Source organism: Galeopterus variegatus, unplaced genomic scaffold, assembly GCF_000696425.1.
Source record: "Galeopterus variegatus unplaced genomic scaffold, G_variegatus-3.0.2 Scaffold387, whole genome shotgun sequence".
NCBI classification, from domain to species: Eukaryota; Metazoa; Chordata; class Mammalia; order Dermoptera; family Cynocephalidae; genus Galeopterus; species Galeopterus variegatus.
The window spans coordinates 318,408-333,583 of record NW_007726498.1 but is presented as its reverse complement, the minus strand read 5'-3'; the positions used below and the strand labels follow the sequence as shown (position 1 = coordinate 333,583).

Here is a 15,176-nt window from a genome sequence, read left to right as displayed (position 1 = left end):
AGGTATAGAGAGAGATACAGACATTCACATCCAGGAGTCTCAAAGATCCCTAAACAGATTCAACCCAAAAAAGTTCTCTCCAATGCATATTATAGTCTAATTGGCTAAGCTAAAAGACAAAGAGAGAATCTTAAAAACAGCAAGAGAAAAGCATCAAGTCACCTATAAAGGAGCCTCCATTAGACTAACAGCAGACTTTTCATAAGAAACCCTAAAGGCTGGAACAGAATAGGATGATACATTCAAAATACTAAAAAACAAAAACTGCCAGCCTAGAATACTATACCCAGCAAGGATATCCTTCAGAAATGAAGGAGAAGTACTATATTTCCCAGACAAAAACTGCAGAAGTTCACCACCACACAACCAGCCCTTCATGAAATCCTCAAGGAAGTATTGCACCTGGTATCTGAAAAATAACCATCACTACTGTGAATAAACAAGAAAGAACAAAACCCATGAGTAGAACAAAAAGGCAAATGATAAAGAGAAAGGAACTTTATCTAACCACCTCAAGAAACCAACATAAATGGAAGATAAACAACAAAAGGGAAAGAACAAAAGATATTTAAAACATTCAAACAAAAATCAGTAAAATGCCGAGAGTAAATCAACACCTTTTAATAACAACTCTTAACATAAAAGGATTAAATACAAAGGAACTGACTGACTGATGGAATTAAAAAGCAAGACCCAACAATATGCTGTCTTCAAGAGACTCACCTCACCTGTAAAGACACACACAGACTAAGAGTGGAAGGATGGAAAAAGATATACCATGCAAACAAAAACCAAAAATGAGCAGGAGTAGCTACTCTTATATCAGATAAAACAGACTTTAAACCAAAAACTGTAAAAAAAGACAAAGAAGGCCACTATATAATGATAAAGGGATATATCTGGCAAGAAGATATAACAATCATAAGTATATATACACTGAACATTGGAGCAGCCAGGTATATAAAGAAAACACTATTAGACCTAAAGAAAGAGATAGACCCAAATACCATAATAGTTGAGGACCTGAACATGGCACACATCTATAGAACATTTCATCCAACAACCACAGAATATACATTTTTCTCATCAGCACATGGAATGTTCCCCAGGATAGACCACATGTTAGGTCACAAATAAAGTCTCAACAAATTTTTACAAATTGAAATCACTTCATGTATTTTTTCACACCACAATGGATTAAAACTAGAAATCAGTAACAAATGAAACTCTGGAAGCTATACAAATACATGGAAGTTAAACAGCAGTCTCCTGAATGATATATGGGCACAAGAAGAAATTAAACAGGAAACCAAAAAATTTCTTGAAACTGATGAAAATAAAGACACATCATACCAAAACCTGTGGGATACTACAAAAGCAGTACTAAGAGGGAAGCTTATCACAATAAACACTTACATCAGAAGAATAGAAATATTGCAAATAAAAAACCTAATGCTACACCTCAAAGAACTCAAAAAACAAGAACTATCCAACCCCAAACTTAGTGGATGGAAAAAATAATTAACATCAGAGCAGAAATAAATGAAATAGGAACCCCAAAAATGATACGAAAGATCAATGAAACAGAAAGTTCAATTTTTGAGAAGATAAACAGAAAAACCATTACCTAGGCTTCTCTATTTTGTTTATCTTAACTAAAAAAAGAAGTGAGAAAACACAAATAACAAAAATTAGAAATAGAAAAGGAGACATTACAACCAATACCACAGAAATACAAAGAACCATTACAGATGAATATAAACAACATATATTCCAACAAATTTGAAAACCTGGAGGAAGTGGAGAAATTTCTGGACATATACAAACTACCAAACTGAACCCAAAAGACAGAGTAAACCTGAACAGACCAATAACAAAGAGTTCAAAGATGTCATCAGCAGTCTCCCAACAACAATGAAAAGCCCAGGACTGGATTGCTTTACTGCCAAACTCTACCAAACCTTTAAAGAATAATTAATACCAATTCTCTTCAAACTGTTCCAAAAAAATTCAAACAGAGGCCATTTTCTCAAACTCATTCTATGAGGCAAAGATATTCCTGATAACAAAACCAGACAAAGATACATCAGAAAAAGAAAACTATAGGCCAATATCTTAGATGAATATAGATATAAAATTTCTCAATAAAATATTAGCAAATAGAATACAGCAACACATCCAAAAAATTACACACCATGGTCAAGTAGGATTCATGCCAGAGATGCAAGGATGGTTCAACATATGCAAGTCAATAAATGTGATACATTACATCAACAATTCAAAGACAAAAATCATGGAATTACTTCAATAGACACTGAAAAAGCATTTTACAAAATTCTACATCCCTTTATGATAAAGACTCTCAGAAAATTAGGTATAGAAGGAAAGTATCTCAACACAACTAAAACCATGTACAACAAACCCAGGGCAAATATCACCCTGAATGGGAAAAAGTTGAAAACTTTTCCCCTAAGAATGGGAGCAAGATAATGATGCCCACTCTCACCACTCCTATTTCACATAGTATTGGAAGTACTAGCCAGAGCAATCAGGGAAGATAAAGAAATAAAGGACATCCAGATGGGAAAACATGAAGTCAAATTGTCCCTGTTTGCAGATGACATCCTATATAGACAGAAGCCTAAAGACTCCCCCCAAAATCTCTTAAGAGTTGATAAATGATTTCAGCCAAGTTGCAGGGTACAAAATCAACACACCATAATCATTAGCATTTTTATACTCCATCAATGAACTAGCAGAAAAAGAAATCAAGAAACCTAGTCCACTTATAATAGTCACCAAAAAAACCCAATAAACAAAAACCTAGGAATAGAGTTAACCAAAGGTGTGAAAGACCTCTATGACAAGAAAAACAAACCACTGTTGAAAGAAATTAAAGATGACACAAGAAGATGGAAAGATATTCCACGTTCTTGGATTGGAAGAATTAACATTGCAAACATGTCGATACTACTCAAGGTGATCTACAGATTCAACGTAATCCCCATCAAAATACCAATGACATAATTCACAGAAATGAAAAAAAAAAATCCTATAATTTGTATCAAACAACAAAAGACCCTGAATAGTCAAAGCAATCTTGAGCAAAAAAAAACAGATTCAACGTAATCCCCATCAAAATACCAATGACATAATTCACAGAAATGAAAAAAAAAATCCTATAATTTGTATCAAACAACAAAAGACCCTGAATAGTCAAAGCAATCTTGAGCAAAAAAAAATAATAAAGCTGGGAGCATGATACTACCTGACTTCAAATTATACTACAAAGATATAGAAAACAAAACAGCATGGTATCAGCATAAAAACAGACACGCAGGACAATGGAACAGAATAGCGAACCCAGAAAATAGCCCACATACCGACAGCCAACTGATCTTTGACAAAGCCACCAAGAACATACCCTGGGGAAAAGACAGCCTCTTCAATAAATAATGCTGGGAAAATTGGACATCCACATGTAGAAGAATGAAACTAGATCCATACCTCTCACCATATAACTAAATCAACTCAAAATGGATTAAAGAATTAATTATATGTACTGAAACTATAAAACTCCTAGAAGAAAACAGTGGAAAAACTCAGGAAGTAGGACTGGGCAAAGACTTTATGAATATGACCTCAAAAGCACAGGCAACAAAAGGAAAAATAAACAAATGGGATTATATCAAACTAAAAAGCTTCTGAACAGCACAAGCAACAATTAACAAAGTGAAAAGACAAGCAACAGTGTGGGAGAAAATATTAGCAAAATTTTCATCTGACAAAGGATTGATATCCAGAATAACAAGGAACCCAAACAACTTAACAATAAAAAAACAAGTAACCCGATTAAAAAATGGGCAAAGGAGCTGAATAGGCATTTCTCAAAGGAAGATACATGAATGGCCAAGAGACACATGAAAAATGCTCAACATCACTCAGCATCTATACAAATTAAAACCACATTGAAATGTCACCTCATTCCAGTTAAACTGGCTATTATCAAAAAGATCGAGAATAACAAATACTGGCAAGGATGCAGAGAAAGGGGAACCCTCCTTCATTGTTGGTGAGAATGTAAAATGGTGTGGCCATGACAGAAAATGGTATGGAGGTTCCTCAAACAACTATAGATAGAACTGCCATATGACCCAGCTACCCCACTGCTGGGTATATACTCAGAGGAATGGAAATCATCATGTCAAAAGTATACCTGTACTTCCAGGTTTATTGCAGCTCTATTTGCAATAGCCAAGGGTTGGAACCAACCTAAATGTCCATCATCAGATGACTTGATAAGGAAAACGTGGTGTATGCAATGCTAGACTGCCATAAAAAAGAATGAAATACTTCCATTTGCAGCAACATGGATGAAATTAGAGAAAATTATAAGCGAAATAAGCCAGGCACAGAGAGAGAAATACAGCATGTCCTCACTTATATGTGGGAGCTAATTAAAAATTCATAAATAAATAAATTTTAAAAAGAAAAAAGATACAATAATCACAATAATACATTGAAGTTTTGAAGAGAAGAGAACAGAACTGAGGTTGTTGTGGGTGGGAAAGGGGAAAGGGAGGAATTGGTGAAGGGCTACAAAAATCAATTACATTGTATAAAGATGAATATTCTAATTATCCTGATTTTTAAAAAATAATAATAATTTAAAGAAGATTATTTACCTATGTAAATAAAATTTAAAGTCTTTATGTGGAAAAATTAAAAAGATGCTGGTGGATCAATCCTGTCCCATACTCAAGTGTGTGTAAGCCAGTTCTTGGCCTTTCTTCATGAAGAATTTTGCTGGTTTTCTAGAGGCAATTCTACTATAAATTATTCTACTATATATATGTATCCCATAACATCATGTTGTTTACCTTAAATATACACAATAAAATTTATTTTAAAAAGAAAATAATGGGTAGTTTAGAGGCCTCTAGAGACTGAAGGAGCCCTAAAAGAGTTTGGCTCTTGTCAACGCAGAAACCTCACAGTTAACTGATGCTGTGGACTAGAATCCTGTAGGAAGCCATACCGAAATAGGAGAGTAGCTGTACTAGGTACAAAAAGAGAAGCTAGTTCTCTCCATACTTCTCAATCAATTCAATAAAGTCTAATTAAAAGTCCAGAATGTGTGTGTGTGTGTGTGTGTGTGTGTGTCTATGTGTGTTTGATTTGATAAACCAATGAATAGGTGGAGAACAGAGGATTTTTAGGGCAGCAAAACTATTTTGCATGATACTGTAATGGTTAATACATGACATTATATATTAGCGAAAACCCATTGAACTGTGCAATACAAAGAGGGAACCCTAATATAAAATTAAGTTAGTAATAATATATCAATATTGATTCGTAATTGTAACAAATGTACCACACTAACGTAACATGTCAATAATAGGAGAACTATATATGGGTGGGGGAAGGGTATGGGAACTACCTATACTTTCTGCCCAAATTCTCTGTAAAACTAAAACTGCTGTATAGTAAAGAGAAAATGAAAATAAAATAAAAATCTTATACACATACACAAAGACACACACTTGGCCGTGTATGAAGTGACTTACATAGTGCTTCTTAAAATTATTAATTAGAGCATTGTTTGCACACCAACAGCTTGAAGAAACCTACAAGTTCCTTAATAGGATATAGGTAAAATAATCTCTGAATCATCCACACAGTGGAATACTTTGCAACCATAGAAGGAATAGGAAAAAAAACTCATATACTAATATTAAATTACTTTCAACTTACGTTAGTAAGTAAAAAAAGCAAGTTGCAAAACAATGTACATGGTATATTAGCATTTATTTTAACGAACTATAGAAATGATCCCTGAAAGTATAGTCTTATTAGCATTTATTTTAAAAGAAGCTATGAATATACATAAATATATTCAGAGAGATATTTGTATGTCTGTATGTTTGCAAATGCATGTACATATATGTGTATATTATGCATTCGTGTGTGTATACATATGTAAAAAATACTCAGGAAGTAGTACATAAGAATCAAATCACATTAGCTGCTTGTGGAAGGTGAATTTCATGATTTCATGGCTATAGGAAGGAAGACTTTTCACTGTGGATCCTTTAAATTATTAAATTTAATTTTGAGGAGGTTTTTATTCAAAAAGTAAATAATACATAAAGAACAAAAACTGAAAAATAAATCAATAACACTCCTATACCACAACCATAATCAATAACTTTTAACAATTCTCATTCATAATCCAAAAAAATTGACTAATGAAATTTGACAAAAGATGTGCGAGACCTTTTGGGTAAACATAGCAAATTTAACTGAAATAAGATTGAAGTAAATTAAAAAGCCTAAGTAAATGTTCACTGGTGTGACATTTCAATAAAGAAACATAGCAAATCTCTCCAAATTAGCTTATGAATTTAATTCAATTTCGATAATAATTCCTAAAAGAATATAATTTTATAATTCAAATTCACATAATAAAGAGCCAAGGCACTTGCGAAAAAGAATCATAAGATTGTAAGATACATCCTACCATATATCAAGGCACATAAGCTGTAGTAACTTAAATAGATCAGTATTGTCATAGGTATAGATAGTTACATCATGACATAACAGCAAAACTAACTCACAAAAATACCCACACACAGGTAGGGACTTGATAGATGACAGAAGTGCCTGAAAATTATTGGAAATATTCAATAAATATGTATTTCAATATTGAAAGAGAGCATTATCTCAAAATATACACAAAGTAAAATCCATGTGGATCAAGAACTAAATTCCAGTAAAGAACTTAAAGAATTTAAAGAATTCCAGTAAAGAACTTAAAGAATTTAATTAAATTCCAGTAAAGAACTTAAAGAACTTAAAGAATTTCTTTAAAATATATAAGAAAATGTCTTCATAACATGAGGATTTTTTAATATGACACAAATTACAAACCATAATTGATAGACTATAAATCTGATAATACCAAAATTAGATCTGTGCAAAAAAGTCACCATAAGGGCCGGCCCAGTGGCGCACTGGATAGTACGTCTCTTGGGAAGCGCAACGGCGCTCCCGTCTGAGGGTTCGGATCCCAAATGCAGACCGGTTCCCGCTCACTGGCTGAGCGAGGCGCGGGAGCAACACCGAGGCTTGCGATCCCGTTGCCGGTCCCCGGTCCGGTACGGGGGCAACACTGAGGGTGGCGATCCATTGCCGGACACGAAAAAAAAAAAAAGACAAAAAAAAAAAAAAAAAAAAAAAAAAAAAAAAAAAAAGTCACCATAAAAGTATTTTCCAAAAAAACAATTAGACTAAAAATTGTTGCAACACATACAAAAACAGAAAATTAATATCCAGAATAAAAAGCAATTTCCATAAATTAGAAATAATCAAAGAGCCCAGTAGTAAAATGAGCAAAGATAACAAACAGGCAAGAATCAAAAAGGGAAAACCTAGTCTCCATGAAACAAAAAAGAAACAAACAAAATTTTTCTACTAATAAGGAAGATCAAAACTAAAATCAAACTTTCAGGTTTAAAAGCATGATAATACTAAGTATCAGTATTGATGTAGCTTTTTCATGACCGTAGTCTAGTAAAAAATTGGTCCAATCATTTTGGACCAATTTAATTTGGCAAACTAATTTGAAGATATTTGTACACAACAGCCCAGCAACTTAACTCCTAGCTGTGTATCCTAAAGGAACTCTTGCACACAAATATTATAGTGTAACATAGAAACAGAAACTTGTCTATCACTTAATGTCCATCAATATAGGAATGCATAAAGCAATAGAAAGATACTTAAGGGAGGGAATACTATACTGTGGTTAAAAATAGTGAACTGTGTATCTACTTGAATAAACATAAATTGATATCAATAATAAAATACTACGAGTATAATTAGGCTAATAAAGGGTAATAATAAATATAAATATAAATAAATAATAAAGCCTAATAATTAGGCTAATGTATAATGATGCTATTATGTAAAATTTTAAGTACACAAAATAATGTTATCTATTTTTATGGATGCCTATACATAAATGAACAGACAGGAGACATAATATGAGTTTAATGATCACTTCTTGGAAAGGAGAAAAGTAAATGGCACCACTGAGAAATACAGAGGTGACTTTGATCTGAAGGAAATACGACAAATTGTCAACAGTATCTGGGTTATTATATTATTCTCCGTACTTTTCTATAAATTCTATTAAGTCATTATATTAAAAAGTAACACATTCTTTAAAAATGCCCTGAGATCATTTCCTCATTGCCCAGCATTTATGAATTTGGAGTCTTGGGTCCAGACCCGCATTCCCTAGAAAACCTGAACATGGCTGTCCTCTACTCTTACCTGCCACCTTCAGATTCACAATGGCCTCTTCGTAGGTGTCACCATCTTTAAAGAAACAGTGGTACTTCCCATCATCAAAAACACTGATATTGTAGATTTCGAGGGTCATTTTGCCCTCTCCCAAGGCATCCTTCAGGAACACTGTGCGATTCATATAGTTCTGCCTGCTTTCTCCCCAGTGTTCTTCCCCGTCCTTATACAGGTAAACCTGTTGGGAGAAGTGATCCCGAAACCAGCCCATCTCCATGTGCTGTGCACTCTGTGGTGGGGACAGTTGGCAGCTGAATTCAGCCTGTCTGCCTACCATAATCACCTGGTGGCTCGTAGAGCTGCTCACCGTGAACTGCTCTGTGGAGGAAGGTGGAGATCAAGGATTTAGTCGCAGGTGCAATACGATGCTTTACCTCGATTCAGCCAGTGAGCGGGAACCGGTCTGTATATGGGATCCGAACCCTCGGACGGGAGCGCCGCCGTGCTTCCCAAGCGGCGCACCATCCAGTGCGCCACCGGGCCGGCCCATTCTTTCTGGTTCTTGATGCCAATTCCGTTCTGACTTCAGAACTTTGCTCTCAGAGATTATCTTCATTCTGACAGCAGTGTTTTTCCCTCAGACTTCCCATACCTGCCTTCTTTTTGTCACTCAGGTCTCCACTCCTTAGAGGAATGTTTTGTTACAACTCATTCAACACTTCCCATAATCATACCTAAACATATCTTTATAGCATATATTACTACCTGACATTTCCTTTTTAATTTATTTATTTTCTCTTATGGCTTGTTAATATGTAAGTCATGCAACAGAAGAGTCTCTGTCTTATTCTTTTTTACATCCAAAGTGTATAAAACATTGCCTGAACATAGTAGGAATTCTCTAAATATTTAAAGAATGAATGGAGAATACTGTTTATTGTCAAGAGTTGGGATGTGGATCATGAATGCTGAACAACAAACTTTACTTTAAAAATCAGTTTTTGGTGGCTACAATTTTTTTGATGCTCTTTCCACGTATAGAAGGGGTCAATATTCCTCCCTTTTGAAACTGTGTGGTCCATGATTTCTTTGTTCAGCTGATCCCAGCCTTCCAGTCTACCCCACTGGCTGAGCGAGGCGCGGGAGCAACACCGAGGCTTGCGATCCCGTTGCCGGTCCCCGGTCAGGTGCGGGGGCAACACTGAGGGTTGCGATCTGTTGCCGGACGCGGAAAAAAGACAAAAAAAAAAAAAAAAAAAAGGTACCATCAAGAAAATGAAATGACAGCCCACAGAATGGGGGAAAAATGTTTTCAGCCATATATCTGATAAAGGAACTTGCATCCAGCTACTGCTAGGAATCTCTGTCTTATTCTTTTTTACATCCAAAGTGTATAAAACATTGCCTGAACATAGTAGGAATTCTCTAAATATTTAAAGAATGAATGGAGAATACTGTTTATTGTCAAGAGTTGGGATGTGGATCATGAATGCTGAACAACAAACTTTACTTTAAAAATCAGTTTTTGGTGGCTACAATTTTTTTGATGCTCTTTCCACGTATAGAAGGGGTCAATATTCCTCCCTTTTGAAACTGTGTGGTCCATGATTTCTTTGTTCAGCTGATCCCAGCCTTCCAGTCTACCCCACCAAATGTCAGGCCTCAGAGTGAGGCCACGTTGGGCCCTTTAGATTATCCATCTCACCAGCAGAATACACCAAGTGACCTCAGTCTATGTCACATGGAGCAGAAGAATCGCCAGCTGAGCACTGGCCAGAATTGCTGACCCCCCAAACTGTGAGATATCATACACTGGATGTTGTTTTAAATCACTAAGTTGGGGGATCATTTGTCATGAAGCTATAGTTTGTTATAGATAACTATCATACATTAGTTTTTTGCTCTTCTCAACTATGCCAAATTCATTCCTGTCTCTTCCTAGAATGTTTACCCTCTCACAGTGAGGAATCTGAATTATCAAACTTAATGGCCCATTGCTCTAAGAAAAGTTTGTGGACAGGTTCCACTCACACCAGCCTTTTTATCAGAGGTCCTACTAAACTTATAACTTATATGGTCACATACATAATTGTGGTGTGTTCTTAAATATAAGAGATATATCCATTATGATTTGCCAGTGAGAACTTGAGCTTCCCAAGGGTAGATGTTAGACATTTATCTGCCTCTTCTTCTAGGAGCATCATCACAATACTGTGGCATCTAGTTGTGGTTGAGAAAGACACAGTGATTAAAATAACATTTCTTCATCACAAGCTGCTTTAAGGCTCATTTCTACCCTCAAAACTACAACAGAAGGGCAGAATCTGCAGAACAGCAGTGAAAAGCTTGCTCATTCCCTTCACGGTCATTTACCACCATTATCTTTCTTTATAGATGTGATGCACCATAAAAAGGAAATAGATATCCCTACCTGAGGTGAATACTGTTATTTGTAAGAGAAGAATGGCCACAATGTATCCAGGTAAAGAAGAAGATACAGCCTCCATCATACCTGGAAAATGAAATAATTGTTGGATCGGGAAGCTAGAACCATGAAAACACAGAAAAAAACAAATAGAGACAATTTTAAAATCCTGTCTTTTGAGAGAATTTCCTTTGAAGTGCAGCCAAATGACTTAGTCAAGCCACAGGTTTCAAATGGCTCTAAAACACGCATAGAACAGTAACAAGCCAAGAAGAACAAAGATTCTTCTGAAGAAGAAAAAACAATGTGAGGAAATCTGCATTAAAGAATATCAAGATTTATTATAAAACTATTATAGTTAAACATTGTGGTATTAGTGTATACAAAGACAAACATATAAATTGAACAAAATGGGGATCCCAATAATAGACCTAAACATGCATGGAAACCTGATCCACTACAGATCTAGCACTGCAAATCAGCTAAGAATTACTATTCTGTAAATGGTACTGAGACAAGTGCATAGGAAAAACAGACATAGAATCCCCACTTTACTATAAATTGAACAAAATGGGGATCCCAATAATAGACCTAAACATGCATGGAAACCTGATCCATTACAGATCTAGCACTGCAAATCAGTTAAGAATTACTATTCTGTAAATGGTACTGAGACAAGTGCATAGGAAAAACAGACATAGAATCCCCACTTTATGTCATACACAAATATGACCCATATGGATCAAAGACATGAATGTGAAAGGCAAAGCTATAAAAATGTTAGATTGGCTTTTACTAATACATTTTTTATGAAATTGGAATATGAACAAATTTATTAAACTATGAATAACAGCAATAAAAAATGTTAAATTCAACTTTATTAAATTTGTTTTTCTTTATCAAGGTATAATTAAATAAAATTTGTATATATGATGTAAAATATAGTGTTTTGATATATGCATATATTATTAAATGATTACTACAATCGAGCTAATTAACATATCCATCACCTCACATAGTTACAATATTTTGTGATGAGAACATTTAAGATCTACTCTCTCAGCAATTCTCAAGTATACCATACATTGCTATTAACTGTAGTCACTGTGCTGTACATTATATCTCCAGAACTGACTCATCCTGTATAACTAAAAATTTGTACCCTTTGATCAAGATATTCCCATTCTCCTATCCCTACCCCCAACTCCTGGAAACCACCTTTCTACTTTCTGCTTCTATGAATTTGACGTTTTAGATTCCATGTGTAAATGAGATCATGCAGTATTTATCTTTCTGTGCCTGGCTTATTTTACTTCGCACGTCCTCCAGCTTCATCCACATCATTGCGAATGACAGGATTTCCTTCTTTTTTAAGGTTGAATAATATTTTGTTGTTTATATACCATATTTCTTTACCCATTCATTTACCAGTGGACACTTAGTTTGATTCCATATCTTGGCTATTGTGAATAATGTTTCAACGAACACGGGAGTGCAGATATCTCTCTGACATACTGATTTTTCTTTCCTTTGGATATATGTCCAGTAATGGAATTGCTGAAACATACGGTAGTTTTGTTTTTAATTTTTTGAGGAACCTCTGTGCTGTGTTGCATGATGGCTGTACTAAGTTTACATTCTCATGCATTAAATTTAATAGTCTGTTATCTAAAGACATGATAAAGAAAGTAAAATGATGAGCCTTAATCTGGAAGTAGATATTCTATACAACACAAGAAACTCACTAAGGATCATTGTGTAAAATAGATTAATTACTCCTTACCATACAGATTGCTAGTTGTCTCTTAGACATTCTCTCTTTCTTCTTAAAAAAAACATCCAACATTTATGAAGGAACTTGGACAACCCAAACAAAGACTACACTTTTCAGATTTCTTGCATCTAGGTGAGACTTTTGGACTGATTTCTGGTCGAAGTGTTGTAAACAGAAGAACTGGAAGCAACTTTCTCTGAATCCTAACAGCAGGAGGCACACCTTCTTCCACGCTTCCTCCTTACAACCAGACTGACTGCCATCCTGATGTACCTTGGACCTTGAAGTAGAAGCCACAGGCTGCAGATGATGGAGCAGCAAATAAGTTGGAAGGAGCTTGAGTCCTTAACTATATGAAGCTGACCCACCATCCTTGAAAACCAACATTTGATCTTCTTTCATCTTGTGTAATGATAAATCTTAAATGTCTTTTTTTCTTAAATGGGTAGCAATTACATGGTTGTTCAGTTCATCGTTAGTCTTTATAATGCAAATATACTGGATATACTATTTATATCTATTCAATATTTATGTTTCTTTTCTTAAATAAGATAAAAGAAAACTAAAGGCAAGTATTTTGATGCTGGCAAGCCAGCTTCCCCAAATTGTTAAGGTTCTAGGTTTCTTCCAGGAATTTCTGATATTTTCACAACTCTCAAATACATACATATATGTGTTTAGAATCACTGAAATTACATCTTATATGTGTGGGATATTAATAAAGTCATGAAACTTTATATATGTATATATAAAATAAGATCAACTCACTAAATTTTTGTTTAAATTCTCAGCTATTTTAATTACTAAGGACACAATCATGGCCTTTATTCTCTAAAATGTGAAAATTAGTTTACTCTATATTTTAGGGATATATTGAACAGAAGAATAATATTCCCCTTTATTATCATCAAGTACTTAAAGTAATGAGTGGTACATATTTGCTACTGTGCTACACAGTGAATATATAATTATTACTATTTATTAGCTCCCTTCTAATTAAAGTTGATAACTGTCTACTCTTTGAAGCAATAAACAACTACATATTAATTAACTCCTAAAACTAACTGCTCTGCAAGGGAAAAAAAAGCAAAAGATTTTTAAACTGATAGAATAGAAAGAACCTAAGGTCAACAACAAAGGATAGCATTCTAGGCAGAGCACATGGCCAAGCAAATGAGCAATGAAAGAGATGAGCCACTTAACATCACCTTAAATTTTTCCCACTTACTTAATACCAGAAAATAGGGGGCTAGTCCAGGAGGGACCCCAGGCCCTCAGAAACAGCATCATCTGAATGCCTTGTAGATCCGTGCATGGATCAGCTAGGTTCCTGTTTTATAGAAACCAATATCAGAAGTGCTACAGTCACACAGCAATCAGCAGAACTTTTTGTAAGAACCCCAGAGAACACCTGCATGCCATAGCTTATTCTTTCACCCTAATGTGTACATCCTCTCACAAGAGAAATCCGAAGGTGGAAACTCCACCCAATATGTAGGATTGTTTTTTTAACATTGTCATTTTTAACATCAGGATTCAAGAATAATTCTCAAGCAAGCACAAGTTTCAACTTGATTTGCCTCTCCCTGAAAATAAAGCATGAAACAATGTTGTTATTTATTATAGGATTTGGGTCATTTAAATTATCTATGATGAAGACATTACAATAAAGTATTTTAAGGATATTATACCTGGGACTATTGTGGATTATGTTTACACATAAAATGGAAAATGGAAATAGGAAGGATCCTTTTATCTTTATAAGTTTTGTCTATAAAAATTTCCTATAAACATCACATTGGGCCGGCCCAGTGGTGCACTGCTACAGTGCGCCGCTTGGGAGCGTGGTGGCGCTCCCACCAAGGGTTTGGATCCCACATACAGACCGGTTCCCGCTCACTGGCTGAGCGAGGTGTGGGAGCAACGCCGAGGGTTGTTGCCAGTCCTGGTCCAGTACGGGCGCGACACTGAGGGTTGCGATCTGTTGCCGGACGCGGAAAAAAGACAAAAAAAAAAAAAAATCAGTTTTTGGTGGCTACAATTTTTTTGATGCTCTTTCCACGTATAGAAGGGGTCAATATTCCTCCCTTTTGAAACTGTGTGGTCCATGATTTCTTTGTTCAGCTGATCCCAGCCTTCCAGTCTACCCCACCAAATGTCAGGCCTCAGAGTGAGGCCACGTTGGGCCCTTTAGATTATCCATCTCACCAGCAGAATACACCAAGTGACCTCAGTCTATGTCACATGGAGCAGAAGAATCGCCAGCTGAGCACTGGCCAGAATTGCTGACCCCCCAAACTGTGAGATATCATACACTGGATGTTGTTTTAAATCACTAAGTTGGGGGATCATTTGTCATGAAGCTATAGTTTGTTATAGATAACTATCATACATTAGTTTTTTGCTCTTCTCAACTATGCCAAATTCATTCCTGTCTCTTCCTAGAATGTTTACCCTCTCACAGTGAGGAATCTGAATTATCAAACTTAATGGCCCATTGCTCTAAGAAAAGTTTGTGGACAGGTTCCACTCACACCAGCCTTTTTATCAGAGGTCCTACTAAACTTATAACTTATATGGTCACATACATAATTGTGGTGTGTTCTTAAATATAAGAGATATATCCATTATGATTTGCCAGTGAGAACTTGAGCTTCCCAAGGGTAG

The 15,176-nt window shown here is 35.3% G+C and overlaps 1 protein-coding gene across 1 annotated transcript in view; it reads right to left on the bottom strand.

Moving 5' to 3' along the window:
• The window catches only part of LOC103586866 (selection and upkeep of intraepithelial T-cells protein 8-like), a 72,405-nt gene extending 60,329 nt beyond the window's left edge, over window positions 1–12,076 (bottom strand). The window contains exons 1-2 of the mRNA XM_008568212.1: window positions 12,049–12,076; window positions 8,341–8,688 (exon numbers count right to left, since the gene is read on the bottom strand). Of these exons, the coding sequence (XP_008566434.1) occupies window positions 8,341–8,688; window positions 12,049–12,076 (376 nt within the window). The remainder of the gene's footprint in view (window positions 1–8,340; window positions 8,689–12,048) is intronic.
• Window positions 12,077–15,176: the final 3,100 nt, after the last annotated feature.